Here is an 18544-nt window from a genome sequence, read left to right as displayed (position 1 = left end):
TTGGCTTGTGGATGGCAGATAACTCCGGATTGGCTTGGAGCACTCATGAGACCAGGTAAATCCTACTGCCATCAAAGCCACACTTTGCTCTCAGCTCCCACCACTGCCCCAGTGGAAACCCAACCAGAAGGAATTTGTGCCTGGCCAAAGAAGGAAAGGTGCCCCTTCTTCCACACTTTCACAGCTCAGGACTGACTCCATCGAGTAAGAGATGGAGAGGGACAAAGCAGCACCATCTCCAGAGTATCCCAGCAAGGTAAGACATCCCACAGCATCAGTGGGAGATGGAAAAGCCACAGCACAGGGCAGACCCAGCTTAGCATGCCCCTCTCCAGGACTGGGAGCAGCAGAGATGCCCCTTAGCAGTATCAGAGGGGGCTGGGGTGGTGAGACAGCCCTCTCCTCTCCCCCTACATGGGAGCAGGAGGGTCCACACCCAACCACACACGGCCCAAGGTCTCCGTCCAAGAGCCTCATCGTGCCATGGCCTGTGCACTCAGCTGTGCCACCTCACACCATACACAAAACACCTCTCCTTGCAGCTCCCCAGGCCAGAACGATCCCTCCTACACTCATGTTTAGTGAAACCCAAAAATGGCTGTATGGATGCTGAGCTCTGACAGCTCCCACTCATCCCTGTCCTGCAGTCACCCTTCACCACCCCCAGCTCTGAGATGGACAACCACATCCTAGCAAAGCCACCCACCACATCCCACCCCAGCAGAGAAAACCATCCCTACCTGCTGGAGGAGCTCCTCTGCCCGCTGCTGTTGCTCTCGTCGGCCTAAGACATCAAAAAAAAGGTTGTTTAAGTTGAGAAGGACAAGGCTGCTCTGCAGAAGCTTCCAGCTCCAGGCTGCACCCAAACACTGGAGGTTTTCCATGCTGAGTTACACAGACATTGGCACTGGTGGGACCCATTGGGCCCTTACCCTGGAATGTGGGAGACTGGGGCAGCATTTCAGCCCCAGCCCCACCATGGAGGCACCCCTGGGCCGGTTCCCTCCGATCGCTCCTGTGCAACCGAAGTCTAACGGAACGATCCCTCCTGTTTAAAACATGCCATTGTCAGGTGGGAAATAAGGCAGAAACAGCCAAATTCCAGGCTGTGTCCAAGTCCTGGACTGGAGGGACAGCCCGGCCACCTCCCTTCGTTAGGAACCCATGTCCTAATGATGCCCTAATGAGGCTCTCCAGGCCACAAGGGCTGAGCAGGGAGGGCCTGGGGTCTCCTCCTGCCTCCTTCCCCGGCTCACTGATGAGCCTTCCTTGGAAAGACAATATTATTCCAAACCCAGAAATTTTATTTCTGAATTTGTGCAAATACAAGTTAAAAGATATTAGCTGCATTTCACATTTTGTGCAAATGGCAGAAACAGGCAATTCATGTGCAGCAGGATGGGGGCCAGCCAACGATTTCGATAAAATAAACCCTTTTTTAATTTAAATGCTAATGCACTGAATTAAAATTTAATAACTGAGGAAATTGAAAAGCCGAGTAGGAATATTGGAAATAAATCCAAGCAGAAACAGCTGAAATTAAAAATTCTAGAGAGTGGGAGGATAGCAGCTAAGCTGTCTTATATGATTACATTTTTTTTTTTTTTTTTTTTTTAAGAATGAAGGGGGGAAGGAAAAAAATCCTATCTTTGGCTGGCTGTAGGGCAGTAAATCGAGAGTGCTGTGATTTATTGCTCAATTTTCCTGAGGGAAAAAGGCTTTCTTTCATGCTGAAATATTTCATAAATTTCAAGCCAGCATAAATTCTTAATTTAAAAGTTATGGAGGTCACATTTAGTGCACTGGTGCAATTCTGAAATCTTAAAGGAATAGCAACCAAAAAATTGCAATTTGATTTTATTTTTTTTAATTCTTTATGTAAAATTTTCTTCAAAGAGATTCTCCGAGTTACACAAAGCAGAAACACATCCTGGCTTCTGAAAGGATATGAAATCCACTGGAAATGAAGAGATAAAAATCTAATTCAATTATAAAAAGGTATTTTTTATGATGATGATGATTATTATTATTATTTTGAACCACTTGAGGAATTTCTGTTAAAAAATTTCCTCCCTCCATTGCCTGGGAAAAGCCAGAAGGGAGGAGCTGACAGTGTAATTGCTTCTGTTAGATCTCCAATCTTTTGTGAGCACTGATATGTTCATTTGTTATACAGCTGTTCAGCTACAGAAAGGATGTCAGAGCACCCATAATTCAAAGCAATCAATCAAAAATTAATGATTTGTCATGCTTACACAATGGAAAAAAAAAAAAAAGCTTTATGGGTTCCTGCAACTGGTAGATTGCTCAAACCTTCGGGGCATTTTCTAGAAGATTGGATCTGTGTGTACAAAAAAAGGGGAAAAAAAGGGGGGGAAAGGAGACTTTATAGAGCCAGGGTAGAAACCTTGTGGGGTGCTGGGGCCTTGGAATCCCCCAGAGATGGAGCACAGTACAATTCCTGTCTGTGTAGAGTTTGTGCACAACCCAACCTTGCAGGTCCCCCAGAGCCACATCCCTGATCACAGGAACCTTGTCCAGGCTCCTGCCATTAAAATTCCATGGGAAAACAACCTGCCAAATCATAGAACCATGGAACATCTTGAGCTGGAATCCCATCCAGTCCAACTCGTGGCCCTGCACAGACACCCCAATAATTCCACACTGTCCCTGAGAGCGTTGTCCAAACTCTCCTGGAGCTCTGGCAGCCTTGGTGCTGTGCCCACTGCCCTGGGGAGCCTGGTCAGTGCCCAACCACCCTCTGGGTCACCAGGCCCAGTGCTCATGGAAGGCACCAAATCCTGAGGACAAAGCCCAGGGCACAGCCTGGGCCCTGCCTGAACACCCCCACGGCACCTCGCCACTAAATATTCCCAAAAATGAAAATATTCCTGTTTGGGAAGCACAGAGCCAACCTCAACTTTGGAAAACTCTCTGAGACTGCAAAGTCATTCATCCTCCACATAAGCAAACCTTTCTCCCCACACACATTGATGTTGGGTGCCCCCCTGCAGGGGTCACAGTCCCCTGCCCAGCCCAGCCGTTCCCGATGCCGTGTTCCATTCCCGGTCACACGCCCGTGTTGGCTGTGCCTCGGGTGGGATTTACCTCCCACCCCAACCCCACCGTGCATGGCGTCCATTTCATGTTCCTTTTCAGATCTGCATTTGGGGTTCAGAGAATGAATTGCTGGAAATAAGTGACGTGGGGACCCCGACCATCCCCCACCCACTGCACGGCCCCTTCTGGGGCCAGCACACGATTTTATTACTTACTTCTATTTTTGCTTTCCTTCCCCAATCTGCCCTGCCTGACTTCTCTTCTCTGTCTTTTTTATTATTATTTACAATGCCATTTTTTTGCTTTTTGACCTCTTTCCATCAGCAATTCATAAACTCTGCTCTCTCAGGACACAGCACAGACCAGTGCAAAGGACACAACCTGCAGGAAGGGCACAGCAAGGGAGGTACAACAGTGGCCCCCCCAGTGCTGGGGAGTTTCCTCAGCAGCAAAGCTGAGGAAAACCTTTCTTATAAGAAAAAGAGAGGGAAAAAAGGCACTCAGTCTAGATGGTTTCCCACATCCAGGATGCTCTTGAAGATGATCCATTAGACCTGAACACTGAGCTAAGTCTGGACGAGATCGGACCTACCTGTCCTAAAGGTTTCTGGATGCTGAAATAAACCCATCCATAGAATCCCAGACTGGTTTGTGTTGGAAGGGACCTTGCAGATCATCCTGCCCCAGCCTCCACTAAATTTTGACCCTCTGCAGGATGTTATCCCAGCACAGTCTTCAAAAGATTAACCAGTCCAGCACCAAACCTGCACCTGTACATTGTAATAGTCTCCTGGTAAAACAGGCCATGGATCAGTCTCAAACCCAGGATCTCCCCTCCTCTCACCCTTTGCTGCAGCAGACAGAGCTTTTGTCAAGATTTGGTGTGGCCTATTTAAGGTGTGAAAACAAAACACAGGAAAAAGTGTCAGTGATCCAGTAGCAGATGGGGCAAGTTCTGCATGGAAATATGGTTTACTTGAGTTTTCTACTCTAGAACGTGATCACCTATTCAAGGTTTAAGTTCTCTGTGGATGTGGAAAGACGTTCTCACCAAAAGTGCCACCAGGACACACCTTCACACACTTTCCAGTTTCCAAACATGCAATTGTCTGCAGATTTTTTTACGAACAGTTCAGTTTAGTTCAGCACCTGTGCAGTGCCCAGTGCAGCAAACCCCAGCCCATCCTAAGGCTGCAGGATGATTTAATCCCAGATCTCCAGCACCTGTGGTGTTTGAGAGCACGTGTCCATCCAAAGCACGGGAAGATCATTTCCTCTGATTGTACATGGTATGTGCAGGTGGGAAAGCCCAATAAGGAAGGAAAGGGCCAGATATTCTCCTCAAACTTTGCAAAATAAACACAATCACAAGTTACCTAGGAAATATTTCAGCCAAGTGAGTATGGGCTGATCCATATGAGCCATCTGCTGTCCCTCAGCTCTCTGCGCAAACAGGCAGCGATGCTCTGGACCCCACTGGGTGTCTCTGACCCTCAGCAGTCACAGAGCAAATCTCAGAAATAACCTTGAAACCAAAGACTCCAGCCTGGGGTCGGTGGTGGTGATGCTGATGCAGGGCTGGTGAAGGACCAGCCATCACCCCTGGTGGAATTCCTCAGGGCAGCCCGGGCAAGGGGCACCTCAGTGTTCAGCAGAACATCCCCAAGCCATGGTGGCACCACCCCACCCTCTAGGCCACCACCCCACCTGAAAGGCCACCTCCTCACCCCCCAGCCTCCACTTGGGCTTTCCTTCAGCACAGGGAAAAACTGGGAGATGTGCACACACGTCTTTGAAAATCTGGCTGAAATAATCTTTGTCCGTTTATTTTGCAGAAAGTCCACTGGGAATCCAATGTTGAGGGTTGCTGGTGCCTTTTGCAGGCCATGCTAATTATCACAGAATCCCAAACTGGTTTGGGTTGGAAGGGACCTTAAAGCTCATCCCGTTCCACCCCCTGCCATGGGCAGGGACACCTTCCACTAGCCCAGGTTGCTCCAACCTGGCCTTGGACACTCCCAGGGATGGGGCAGCCACAGCTTCTCTGGGCAACCTGTGTCAGGGCCTCCCCACCCTCACAGGGAACAATTTCTTCCCAATATCCCATCTAACCCTGCCCTCTGGCAGTTTGAAGCCATTCCCCCTTGTCCTGTCCCTCCATCCCTTGCCCCAAGTTCCTCCTTGCCCCAAGTATGCTCTCTTGAAGCATAAGCAAGTCAAAGGGGTGAATGGCTGAAATCACCATTTAACCAGGATGTGCTGAAATGGGGCAGAGCAACTTCCAACAAAGTAACATCTTTGGGAAGGGGGAACAGAAATCTCCTGTGCTCCCATTTACCCAAGTATTTATTTAGGGAAATTCTTCATTCCTAGTTGGAAAAGCAGAGGAGCAGAGTTTGCATCTGCCAGCAAGGGAGGAGGTCAGACAGGGGGCACTGAAACACAGGTTGGAGAATCAGTCACATAATCTCCCCCATAAAATCATTTACAATTTAAAATATGATTCCTGAAGTTGCTTTTGTACATACTGGCTACATTTAAGGTAGTTTTGTTTAACTAATGCTAATAAATATCTTTTAAATTAAAATGCTCGAGAGAAGAATGTGGTTTCAGGCCATATGCTCCTGACTTGAGTCAAAAGTGAGAAACAAATCATGTGATAAATAAGAAATGTATCAGTCAACATCTCCTAGTAGAATAAAGTGTCAAAAAATGGGGTCCAAGCAGATGTACAAGTGACCCGAGCAGTCCGTGTTTATCAAGAGGGCTACACTATATTGGGAAAAGATCCCCAATGTTTTAACAGTTACAGCAAAACAAAAAAATGAGTAAGAGCAATAAAAATGTTAAATGAAAATTCAGTTGATTTAAGCATGGGCTTGCTGCCTGATCACTTAAATTATGATTAAAAACAAGCATTCAAATCGCTTGGATTTGCATCCACAGACACCACACTCCAATCTGCTCCCACCACCACGGGACAGGGCTGCTGGGACCCCCCAGTGCCACTACCCCAGTCCTCCCCAGGGGGAAAATGGGTTTAAATCCATTTATTTCTTTATTCATACACAGCCACCCCCCATGATTGGCCTCCAGCTCCATCCCGAGGGGAGTTGTCTCTGATTCTGCCTGGGGGTGGCAGGAGGAGCAGACCCTGCTCGCCCCAGCTCCTCTCCCACTGCACCTTCCCTCTCCACTCGGTAAAAAGGGCTGAGTTGTTTGTTTTACCTGAGGAAAAAAAAGGAAAAAAAAATCCCTAAACCCACACCCTGCTTCCCCCAAACACCTTCCCAGAGACAGCTGAATAATTTTAGTTGAAACACAAAACACACAGTTTTTTAAGGAGTCAGCAGAGCCCAGCGTGGAAATTTCACCCCAAATAATTAAAATCTGGCAAAGAGAGAAGCAACTGAAAACAGGTCTGACACAGGAACGTGCCATAAAAATAACTGCAGGCCTGCTACCTGCACTGTCTGGCATTATTAACTTCAGAGCCACAGAAATGCAGGAAGTGCTTTTTTTATTTTGCCTTTTTTTTTCCCTTTAAACAAAGGGCAAGACACTGGCAGTTTCCTATTTAATTTTTATTAAATAGGAGGGGGGAAAAAGCAGCCCTGCATCTCACCCAAACATCTGCAAAGCACAAGGACCCATAAATATGCCCATGCCCCTTTTTAATTTGGATTTTTGCTTCCTCCTGCCAACAGAGCAGATGCTGAGGAGCCCCAAACCCCAGTTTGGCACCACAGTTCCTTGTGTTCTCCTTCTCACCTTCCCAACCCAGTGACATGCCCCAAAGTTCATAAAGAGGAGGAAGCAACACTGATGGGTGAGATGAGCAGGAGCTGTGCCTGGGTGCTCAGAATCACAGAATCCTGGAATCATTAAGGTTGGAAGAGCCCTCCAAGATCACTGATCTAACTGTTCCCCCAGCACTGCCAAGGCCACCACAAACCCGTGTCCCCGAGGGCCACATCCACACCTGAACACTTCCAGGGATGGGGACTCCACCACTGCCCTGGGCAGCTGTGCCAGTGCCTGACCACCCTTTCTGTAAAGAACCGTTCCCCTGGCACATCCCCTGCATGAAGGGCAATGATCTCTGATGCTTTAGGCTGCTGTGCCTTGTCCCCTCCCCATCCTTTGCCTTTGCCAATCCATAAGGGCCATCTCCAAAGGGATGAATTTTCCACCAGGGAACAAGGCCTTGGGCAGAGGAATGTGTTGCCTATTTCCTCAGCTGCAACTTCCCCTCAAGAAATAACAAAAATAACAATTAAAAAAAATATCTGCAAGGAGGAAATGGAAGCTCTACCCGAGGCACCTTCCCAGTTCCATGGCCAAGCCAAGCCCCGGGAGTGAGGGTTCCCCATCACCCAAAATCCATCATGGGGTCTGCAAACATCCCCTGTCCTGACCCTGGGCTAACACCACTGAGGCCCAGGGAGGGGAGGCTGGAGGCAGCTTCAGAAAACAGCATCAAAATTCCTTGTGAGTGTCCCAGGGAATCTCGTCCCTGTACTCAGCTGCTGCCTTGCTGTGGGAAAAGCCAGTGCTCAGGTCAGAGCTTGTTCCTGCAGCAAGGGGGGAAACCTGATGATAAAAAACAAATCTGAGAGGTTTGAACCCTCAGAGATGAGCCCAGGGGGAGGGTTTGCTGCTTGAGTGTCAGCAGAAGGACAAAGGGCAGCGAGTCCCATCTCGGCCTGGAAGAAAGCGCTTTGGCTCCTGCCAAGCCAGGGACAAGGATGATGGAGGCACTGATGATTTATAAACGAAAAATGGTACAAACCAAACCTGCCAGGGACACACCAGGGATGCTCAACACCTCCACTGCCAGAGACAGGGGACACCTGTGACACAATGGCACCAAACCCCCTCGGAGCACCCATCCATGTGGAGACCAGAGATGGTGTCTGAGCTCCATCACAGTCCAGGAAGGTCTCCAGTGTGAGAGGAAGCTGCTCATTTACTCCCAGTCACACACATCACTCAGGCCAAGCTTTGGAAAGAGGTACTTTCATGTTGAGATTTCCCAGGTTCTCTCCTGGTAAGGTGCTGAGGTGACTGTGATCTGCAGGCATGTGACCTGTCCCCAGCACTCATGTTGGACACACAGAGCATCTCAGTGCTGGATTCCTGGGGGCACAGGGAGCTGTCCCTCCCCACGAGGTGGCTGTGACAGCCCATGTCTGGGGTGTGTTTGAGCAGCCCCGAATTCACAGGGTCATTGAGCAGCTCCCCCACACTGACACAGGCAAACAAACGGCTGCTGGAGATTCTGCTCAGCCCCAAATGAAATCAGAGCGGTTTCTAGCTGGGAACACACCATCACCCAAGCGTGGCCACTTCCCCTTCCTGCGGGTGGCCAACATCCCAAACAGGGCACGTGTCAAGGGAGGCCTTAAACCAGAGAACACCATCCCCAACCCCAGCACAGGCACAGCCACCCAGGACCTTCCACTGAGAGCAACTGCAGTGATGCAGGAGATGCTCTGGCCCCCGGTCCAGCTGTCCCAGGGGAAGGCAGAGCTCTCCTCCAGTCCCACCCACGGAGGTGTGAGTGACCCCCCTCTCCACTGCCCATCCCTGTGGGACTGGGGATAATTATCAGCTTCTCACCGCTCACCCTCTGCAGCTCCCAGTCGCCAAGTGCCTCCCAAATACTAATTAGCAACAAACACTGATGACAAACCCATCTGTGCTCAGGCAGGAGCAGGGGTCTCACTGGAGAAGCCAAGATGGGAATGGTCCCCTCTGCTCTAACAGGGACACTTCTGACCTCACACAGGGGCCCTCCCTCTGCTCATTTCAATTCTCTTTGTATTGGCAGAAGAATTATTTTTATTTTAACTTCTTTTTAGGTTTTCTTTTTGCTTGGTCTTGCAAACTGGGTTCCCCCAGGCTTCTCCCCACATTCTTATCTGGGGCAGAGAAAGTTGCAGCATGGAGGTAAAAACTAAAGGTAGGCAAATAATAATAATTAAAAACACACAATTAAAATCTGGACATTATTCTCATTTCGTTTCATTGGATTTACTTCTTGTCTACTGTTCATTATCTTCCCATTTTATAATCATTTACCACCTTGGGTGTGCTGCCTGCATCCACCTCATTGCTGACTTGTCTCAGGAACTCAGAATTACAAGTTCTTCTAAAGGGTTTTAAACAGAAAAGGTCAAATTTCTGCTGGAAAAGGCACACGTGGGACTGAAACCTGGGTGAAAACACCAAAATCAGTGAGGCAGGGAAAAATCCCACCCCGGGCTGGCCAGGTGATGATCCCCACCAGCAGCTGAGCTCCAGCAGGAGCTGAGCTGAGCTCCACCAGTGCTCTGCCCTCTTGCAATGGGAAAGCCCCAGCCAGGAAGGCCCCAGGTGTCCCTGTCCCCCCTCCCCTGTCTCCCCACACTCCAGGTAGTTGCAGACATGTTTAAGGGCTGTGAGCAGTTGCCTCTGAGTCAAGGGAATATTCCTGTGAGTAATTTTATGAACTTGCTGAAAGTACTGGCAGAATTTGTGCTTTGAATTTCAATTTTTCTCCCCTGGCAGCCCAGAGAGATTCAAGTAGCACACGCCAGCAGAAGTAACCAGAGAAAGGGAACATTAAATAAATTTTGACCTCAAACTACAAATGTTCAAGCCAGTATGAAAAAGCTTCAACCTCGTGCACCTTTGTTTTTTCCCGAAACAGTCATGAAATTAAAATTATGAATAAATCAATGCAGCAAATTGGTCTGAATTTAAAGAGTTACTCCTTGATTATAAGCAACTGAAAAGTAATCAAAATATTTTTTCCATCTCCTGTTGCTCAGTGCTCTCCTTTCTCCTTTCTTTATGAGAAAAATAATCAAATTGAGGGTGAAGAGGAGAAAAGGCATTACTGATTCCTTCTGAATTCTCGGGTTATAAAAGCTGGAAAATAAGAGTGACCGGGCAAAACAACAGAATTATGTTCATGGAGCAGTTGTTTACAGCTGGTATGAGTTTCCCAACAAAAGAAACAGCTGGAAATATTTTTAAAGAATAAATGTATATGGAATGAAACCTTGGGGGGCAGGAAGGTATTGTTATTTTTTACTTGTGGGGAAAAAAAAGGGGTGAAGGAGCCATACAAGAGCATTTCAGAAATCCAGCCCATTTTTCCAGGCTTCCAATTTCACAGGAAACTCTCAGGAAATCAATTTTTTAAAAAATCCCATTTTACAGGCATTTTTCCAAGTTGATAAAACAAACATATCTAACAAGCTACAAATGCACGCAGGACAAAAAAATTACAATAGGACTCATTTATTCAGGGAATCCCCCCCGTGTTACAGCAGGGCCGTTTGACACGGTTTGTTGGGCTGTTGTGAGTGGGAACATCTCCTGCCTTTGCCTTGGAACATCTGGCAGCCCCACTGCACAGCATTCCCAAGGCAGGAACCCCCAGGAACCATCCACCTGAGCAGCTCCAGCCCCTCCCAACTGCAGGCTGACAGGATGGGTGGGAAAGACCTGAAAGTTGGGTTTCAGAGGAACCACCTCCCAAGTGGAGCGGGCTGGGAGAACAGGCACGGGCTGTGCTCTGGGCTCATCCCCAGCAACGTGGGCACCAGGGCAAGGGGGGGGTTCTCCTCCTCTACTCCAGTCTCAGGAGATGTCACATGGAGCACTGCACCCAGCTCCATGTCCTTGGCACAGGAAAGACGTGGAGCTGCTGGAGTGAGTCCAGAGGAGGCCACGGAGATGCTCCAAGGGCTGGAGCCCCTCTGCTCTGGAGCCAGGCTGGGAGAGCTGGGGGTGCTCACCTGGAGAAGGGAAGGCTCCAGGGAGACCTGGGAGCCCCTTCCAGGGCCTAAAGGGGCTCCAGGAGAGCTGGAGAGGGACTGGGGACAAGGGATGGAGGGACAGGACAAGAGGGAATGGCTTCCCACTGCCAGAGGGCAGGGTTAGATGGGATATTGGGAAGGAATTGTTGGCTGTGAGGGTGGGGAGGCCCTGGCCCAGGTTGCCCAGAGAAGCTGTGGCTGCCCCACTCCTGGGAGCGTCCAAGGCCAGGTTGGACAGGGCTTGGAGCAACCTGGGCTAGTGGAAGGTGTCCCTGCCCATGGCAGGAGTGGAACCAAATGATCTTTAAGGTCCCTTCCAACACAAACCATGTGATTCGATGATTCTCACCACAGCTCAGCTGATGGGAGACACCTGAGAAACCACCTGATCTTGAACACAAACAGTTTAATCTACCCCAAACCAAGCGTGTGCAACCCCAGCACGAGCTGGGCTTCGTGCTGGTTGGAGATGTGTGGAGGCAGAGCCTCCAGGCCATCCTGACAGCTGTAGAGCTCAGCAGGGTTTGGCCAAAGCAAAGACCAGCCAGGAGACACCTCAAGCTCTGGGCAGTGGGGTGTCCAAATCCCAGCACGTGTGCAGGGGCAATGCTGCAAGGCAGGTTCTTCATGGGAGCATCTCTGCATCTGATCAGAGCAGGACAAAGACCAGACAGCAGGATGGCCCATCCCACCTGCCCCATGAGCTCTCACACATGCACAAATCCTGCTCTCTGAGTACTACAGAGTATCCTGGGAAAGAGTCAGCCAGGTCTGTACCTGGAGGAAAATCCATCTCCACACTGGGGTCTCTCCCATCTGCCCACGAATCCTACAAGTCCCACTGGTGCTGTCCAGGACAGAGACACACGGATCATCCTGCTCATCTCTTGGAACTGGGACCCAACACACAAGGAAAACTCAAAAACAAACCCAACTGATGTCAAGAGCATCTCAGAGGGCAGGGCACTGGTGGGACAACCCTCAGCCCCAGGGTGGTGGATCCCAGAGCCACGAGGAGCCGGTGAGGAAGAACTTCTTGGAAGAAGCTTTCACAAGGCTCAAACTTTGCCCTTTAAACCTGCATGAAGCCGGTCCCAGAGGAGCTGCTCCAGCTCATGGCTAAGTCATCTGGGTTCCAGTGGGAATAATGTGATCCATGGGCAGAACTGTACATTTTGGAGTTGGTTTTACACCTTTTTTTGGTGAATTTTGAAGAATGCTTTGGGTCCCTCCATAACTAACAGCACTGCAGAGATGCAAGGACAATGTTCAGCTTAAATCTGAGATAAATCATGAAAAATTAAACATTTGAAAAATACACTCCAAGGAAGAAAATTAGATCTAGGATTTTAAAAAAACCTAATTTGATAAATATCACAGTGAGACCCTGTTAAGAACAGCACCACGAGGAGGTTCAGCCTTGGCCAAGAGTCCCCTCCAAGGCTGGCACACAAGAGTCCTCCCAGTGCCAGTGGGAAAGGCTGTCCGCTTGGAAAATATAAATTTTATCCTTATAAAATATGAATTTTATCCTTATTAAAAAAATCCCTTGTAGCATTTAGAAACAGGCTGTGAAGCTGAAACTAAGACATTCTCCATTGGGAGGGTAACTGTGGGACCTCAGCTTCTCTCCCAGTTTTGTATGATTGGCTTGTTTAAATAGCATGAAATGGTGGTAATTTTACTTTGGAAAGAGAAAAAAAAAAGTCAAACCACATTGCTCTAAAAGTAAGAAGGGGGAAGGCACACAAAGCTGGGTAATTTCTTCAAACTTAAAAAAGAGCAGTAATTACAGGGGGGGAAATTCAGAAAGAATTTAGTCTGCCTGGCTCCCTCAAAAAACAAAAAATAAGAAAAAAAAAAGGCAAGAAAAAACAGTAAAAAGAGAAAAAAGAGAAGGAAGGGGAGGAAATGAAGTTGGAGAAAAAGCAGGCTGAAAGTAGAATTCTTAGAAATTCTGCTTGCAAAATAACTCCCATCAGCCAACCACAAATCCTATAAATATCACCAGATCGACTTCCCGAGCTGATCTAAATCAACAAATAAACAAACAAACCTCCAAGATTTTAAAAAAGAAAATAAATAAATAAACCCAACTAAAAACCAGACCAAAAACCCCTGTAAAGCTGCTGCTCTGCCCAAGGGTGGGTGGCTATGCCGGCTTCCCAAGAACGATGGGGATTTGGGAAATGAGGGGAAAACCAGTGTTTCCTGGGTCCATTGAACCTGCAAAGGAGGGATCCTGCTGAGACAACCCAAACACTGCCCAGGGGCAGAGGGATGGGGACCTCAGCCCTCCCCCAGAGCTCCTCAAAGCCATGGCACTGGGAGAGCGGGATGTCCTCCTGGACCATCAACCTGCATTGTCCTCACTGTCAAATTGCCATATCTGAGCAACTGCTTGGGCTAAAAAACTGTTTTCTAATATGTTTGCAGGGGACAAACCTCACCAGAACCCGACTGGCATGACCTTCAATTCCCCAAAGTTCCTGGAGCTGAAGCAAACGAGGGCCCGGAGCTGCAGGGAGATGATTTTCAGCCCAAAGTGCAGCTACAGCGACACCGACCACTGCAAGGATTGGTGTCATCCTGCTGCACCACTCACACAGCACAATGTGACACTCATTTTCAAAAAATGGAAGTGACACAATCTCTGACATTTAAAATTTTCTGATTCATACAGGCAAAATGCATCCTATTTATTCTTTTAAGCGAGAACTGTAAGATGTGCTCGAAATCTAAACGCAGCACTTCTAAGCCTCAGATTCTGTTTGAGCCTATGCAACCCAAAGAGATATTCCTTATTTTGTGCACAACAACAAAAATTAGAATCAATCTATTAATCTTACAGCTCAACTTGAGAGGGAATTTTTCAGTTTTTCCGAGCTTTGAAAAAACCAAAAATATCCATTATTTGCACAGCCTGGCAGAGAGGATAGATTTGTCTTGGAAAACCTCCAATGTGATGCAAAAAAGGTACAAATGTTCTTACAGGATCCCTTTTAGGGTTGAATTCTGCAGGCAGCACCATGAGTCCTCTGCCAGTCTGCTGCAAATCCTGAGAAAGAAAAGCCAGGTGCAGTTGTCTCCCCAAAATTCTGATGCAGCCCTGGGTCACATTGAAGGATGAGACAGAAATCTCCAAGTGCCAATTCCCAATTCCCAAATGGAATCTGAGGTTCCTGGCAGGGTTGGTTGGGCCTCCAAGTTGAGAAAGGAGCAACGAACCCACTGAAAAGGACGTGTGGTCCTTCGGAAAAAAAAAATCAGGCCAAGGGCTGTTTCCTCCTCCAGATGCCTCCAGAAACCCTCTGGACATCAGCTCCAGTTCAGCTGAGCACCAACTGCAGGAGATACTGGACTGGGAAAAGATGAGGTGTGCCAGATTCCACAGGCTCTTCCATTAGAAAAGAAAAACTGACGCTCACCTACACTTCATCACAGACAATTATTCACCTTGGTGCTTTATTTCGCACTCAGATCATGGATAACCTCAGCAGCAGCCAAGGATGTTTTCTGGATGAACTGTTTTGTACCCACGGAACATGGTTATCACCAATTTTGTGACTGGTTTAAAGCACAGCATCTCCACTGAATTACTCCACTGAGCATCTGGGAAATTTCCTCAGCCCAAGAATTGTCTTCTGCATGTAAAACTCCCAGCGTGGGATTAAAACCATGTGACAGTTCAGAGCACGGGTATAAAAGCCCAGGAAATACTGGGGACCGTCCTCAAATCACCAAATTCCATCCTGGGTGAGGCACCTCTGCTTTGATGCTCTTTGCCTCCACATGGTGCTAAACACAAAGGAGGACACAGAATGCTCCTGAGTTTAGGGGAAGGTCTCTGGAGAGAGACACAGCCCCCCAGGCAGGGGCAGGACGGGAGCTCAGGGGCTGTCAGGGGGAGCTGCACCACTGCAAACACTCGAGGACATCTTGTTTTAGTGAAATGGCAACTTAAATAGGGCATCTCCAGTTCTTCAAAAATGCCATACGTCATCTCACCCACTGTGACACATCCCTGGAGGGGTGGGCAGACACCCCAGGCTGGGATCTTAGGGGGCTTTTACAACCTAAATGGTTCCATGATTATATAGTGATTACCAAGTCATGCAATAGATGCTACTCAAACAAGAGCAACACCCTTCCTTCCATCCAATTCCTTCCCTTCCTTATCTAGCATTTATTTTACAGATAGAAGGTCAATATCCAGTGACTTACACTCTGTTCTTTTGCCAGCTGAAACCCCAAAAGCCCTTTCCTAAGGTGGACCATCCCCCTACACACTAGGAATGATTCAGACAATTTCTAGTTCCTGCCTCAGTGGTTTCAAAGCAGACCACCTTTCCAAAAATGGAAAATTCTTATTAACTAATGGTTATTTACTCATGCAATGAAGCTGAACTGTAAGCTGCCTTCTCCCTCAAGTTAACAGAACCTCCAGTCCATGAACCCACAGGTCCAGGTGCCCACTGCCCTCCTGGTGGGCAATGTCTGCAGAGTGGGTTCTCCAGGGGAATACCTGTGATATAACCCACACCAATCCCTCTGGTGACTGGTGAACATGTCAGCCAGCACACTGCAGGCCATCAAAGAAATGATTGTCTAAATGTTTCTCTCCCTGCCCCCACAAATCTGGGTGTCACACCACAGCCAATGTGAGTAGACACAACACACATCCCTGCTGGCTCTGCTCAAGGATCCCAGATGCTTCAGCTCAGGTTATCCCTACCTCCTTCTCTTAAGAAAGATAAATATTAATTGTCTTGTGTCCACCCTAATGATCCAGAAAAGAGGATCAAGCTGGTTCTCCTCACTGGATGTAGATGATCATTGTCAGCTGCACCCTGAGACAGGATCCACAAACGGGGGCCAAGCTGCTGGAATGGCTCCTCCACTGGGAGTGGGCAAGGAGAGTGAACACACAGCCCAGAAAACCACCCACATCCTGGGCTGATCCCACAGCACAGGGAGGTGAGGGGGGATTCTGCACCTCTGAGACCCCCCCTGCAGAGCTGCCTCCAGCTCTGGGGTCCAACAGCACATGAAGGACATGGAGCTGCTGGATAAGTCCAGAGGAGGCCACGGAGATGCTCCGAGGGCTGGAGCCCCTCTGCTCTGGAGCCAGGCTGGGAGAGCTGGGGGTGCTCACCTGGAGAAGAGAAGGCTCCAGGGAGACTTCATCATGGCTTTTCAGTACTTAAAGGGGGCTTGGTAGAAAATTGGGGACAGAGATTTTAGCAGGGCCTGTAGTGACAGGCCAAGGGGTAATGGTTTTAGACTAAAATAGGGGAGATTTAGATTATATACAAGGAAGATGTTTTTTTCAATAAGGGTGGTAAAACACACAGGTGGCCCAGAGACAGCTGTGGGCTGCCCCATCCCTGGAAATTTCAAGGTCAGGTTGGACAGGGCTCTGAGCACTCTGGTCTAGTAGAAGGTGTCCCTGTCCTGGCAAGGGGGCTGGAACGAGATGGGCTTTAAAGGTCCCTTCCCAAACTATTCAATTATGATTCTATTCCATTCTGCCAAGGACAGCAGTGCCCACAGTGCCTGTGCTGTACCACCAGTCTCTCCTCCATTACCCTCAGAAAGTCAGGCCCCAGCCAGTACTCGGGTTCCCAGCAAGACCCGTGATGCCAAAGCAGCTTCCTCGCTCCGAGCTCGGAGGGGCTTCACAGAACTTTGTGCCTCGCAGGCAGATTTTTGTGGCCGTTGTGTGCTCTGCACAAACCACAGCAGTGATCCTGCTCTGATCCTGCTCCCTGCCACAAGGGCACAGCCACCCTCCAGCCCTGCCCCAGCACAGGAGCCTCCCTGCCCTGGCACAGCCCCACTGCAATAATTCCATCCATGTTCCTCTCCACTCGATTTTCCGCTCGTGCAGACGGAGCAGCGGCAGTTGCAGACTCAGAATTGGTCTCTGGTGACTAATTGCTGAGGTAATAAAAAAAAGAAAACCCTATCAGGCCACAGCTATGCAGCCACTATGTTGCAATATCAAGTGGACATACTCTGGAGTCTCCTGGGATCCCCCAAAATTTGCAGAGGGTTCAGTAAAAGGACGTTCAGAAGGTAAAACCCCACGGTGCCCATGAGGCTCTTAAACGTGACCTCCAGGCTCCCCTGCAGCCCCTAACGGGCCATCTCTGCACTTTGCACAAATTATCACGAGTATCAAAAATATCTTTACAACAGAGCTTTTATTTCCATATATTTGAAGCTGCTTTCTCCTTTTGTTTCTTCTCTAAACCGGTTAAAATGAGCATTAAGGGATATAATTATGTTGTTAGCTTAATTGCCTACTTAAAGCAGAATCTACAGGGGTTTAATGCAAGATTTGAAAAGGGGGGGTGGGAAAGGAAATTGGGATATTAATGGATACAATTTTAAAAATGAACCTCTTCTGGGGAAAAGTGAGTTTGGGGCATGGGATGAAGAGTGCAGGGGGAGGAGGTGGAATGAACCCCCCATCGGTTTCTGTAGCAAGGTTTTGTCAAAATGCAAATTGTTGGCCCATCCCTTCTCCAGCAGTCTAATTTTGGAGAATTTGACCTAATTAATCATTAACCACCACACACAAAAAAAGTATCCCTCCTTCAGTTTGAAACCTTAATGCTATTATTGGCATGACACACTTAAGCTCAGGAAAGGGGCTGGGATCTGGTACATGCCCAGTGCTGTGAGGACCGGTCCAGCTGGGAACACCCTTGCTCCCAAATCACCCAGCAGACAAACAACCATTTTCCACAGGCAGAGGAGCACAAACAGGACAAGGGGAGTAAAAAAAATGGTGCCCAACCCTTATTGTGATAACTGCTGTCTGGAGTCACTGCCACATGCTAAGGCAAAAGGACACTCGTTATCCCTCCAGGCCAACCCATCCTGTCCTACACAGGCTCCTGCACAAACCCACTTTTGTATTTGTTTAGAAACACTGCACTAAATCCTCAAAGCTTTCTCAAAGCCTTGCTTAACTATTATGCCAGACCCAAAAAAAGCACAGGGCAAAGCCTGTTGACAAGCAGAGCAGGGCAGAGCAGGAGCCAGCCACATGTTGTCAGTGGTCCCACCACTTCCCTGGTGTCCCCAGTGGTGGCTCTGGATGGAGAGAGACTTTTAAGGCATCAGTAAAAATGCTGTTCAATGTCCTAAATGCCTCTAAATTCTACAATTTGTCCTGTCTTCACACAGAGTCACTGTGGCTGGTGTTGTCTCTGATGTCTTGGCAACTGAGATGCTGCTTTTTGAGCACTGTTGGTCCCCTCTGAGTTAAACCCTACAGATTTAACTTCGCCAGCAACAGAGCTTGGCAGTCCTAGAATTAAGCTCAGCCCTGCTCTGTGCCACTTTCCCTTCCCTGGTGCCATTGCTCAGTTGGTCAGAGTTTTGTGCTAACAATGCCACGGTGGTGGGCTGGATCCCTGTATGGAGGGATCTTCACTTTAGAGCTGAATTTGATGATACTTGTGGGTCCCTCCCAACCCAGAATGTTCTGTGATTCTGTAACCTGTACAGCTCCAACCAGAGCTAAACCTGGTTTCTGCAGGTTTTTCATGACCCTCCCTCTGACAGCATTCACCACAGAGCTGGGGAATGTGGAGGACACAAAATTTAAGGGAAAACCCCACCACCAATGAACCAGCAAGGGAAAAGGTTAATGAAAATTC

General features: G+C 48.5%; 1 protein-coding gene across 9 annotated transcripts in view; it reads right to left on the bottom strand.

Annotated features, from left to right (window-relative positions):
- Positions 1–18544, bottom strand: part of ZNF618 (zinc finger protein 618) — a 161759-nt gene that overhangs the window by 89228 nt on the left and 53987 nt on the right. For 8 of the 9 annotated variants that reach the window (XM_032708158.1, XM_032708160.1, XM_032708152.1 and 5 more), the window contains exon 2: positions 741–784. The exons of the other annotated variant lie outside the window; for it this stretch is intronic. In XM_032708158.1, coding sequence (XP_032564049.1) covers positions 741–784 — 44 coding nt within the window. The remainder of the gene's footprint in view (positions 1–740; positions 785–18544) is intronic. 9 annotated transcript variants of the gene reach the window in all.

The sequence above is a fragment of the Chiroxiphia lanceolata genome, chromosome 21, assembly GCF_009829145.1.
Source record: "Chiroxiphia lanceolata isolate bChiLan1 chromosome 21, bChiLan1.pri, whole genome shotgun sequence".
Classification (NCBI taxonomy): domain Eukaryota; kingdom Metazoa; phylum Chordata; class Aves; order Passeriformes; family Pipridae; genus Chiroxiphia; species Chiroxiphia lanceolata.
Note: the sequence above shows the minus strand (reverse complement) of the source record. Positions and strands in the feature narration are given on the sequence as shown.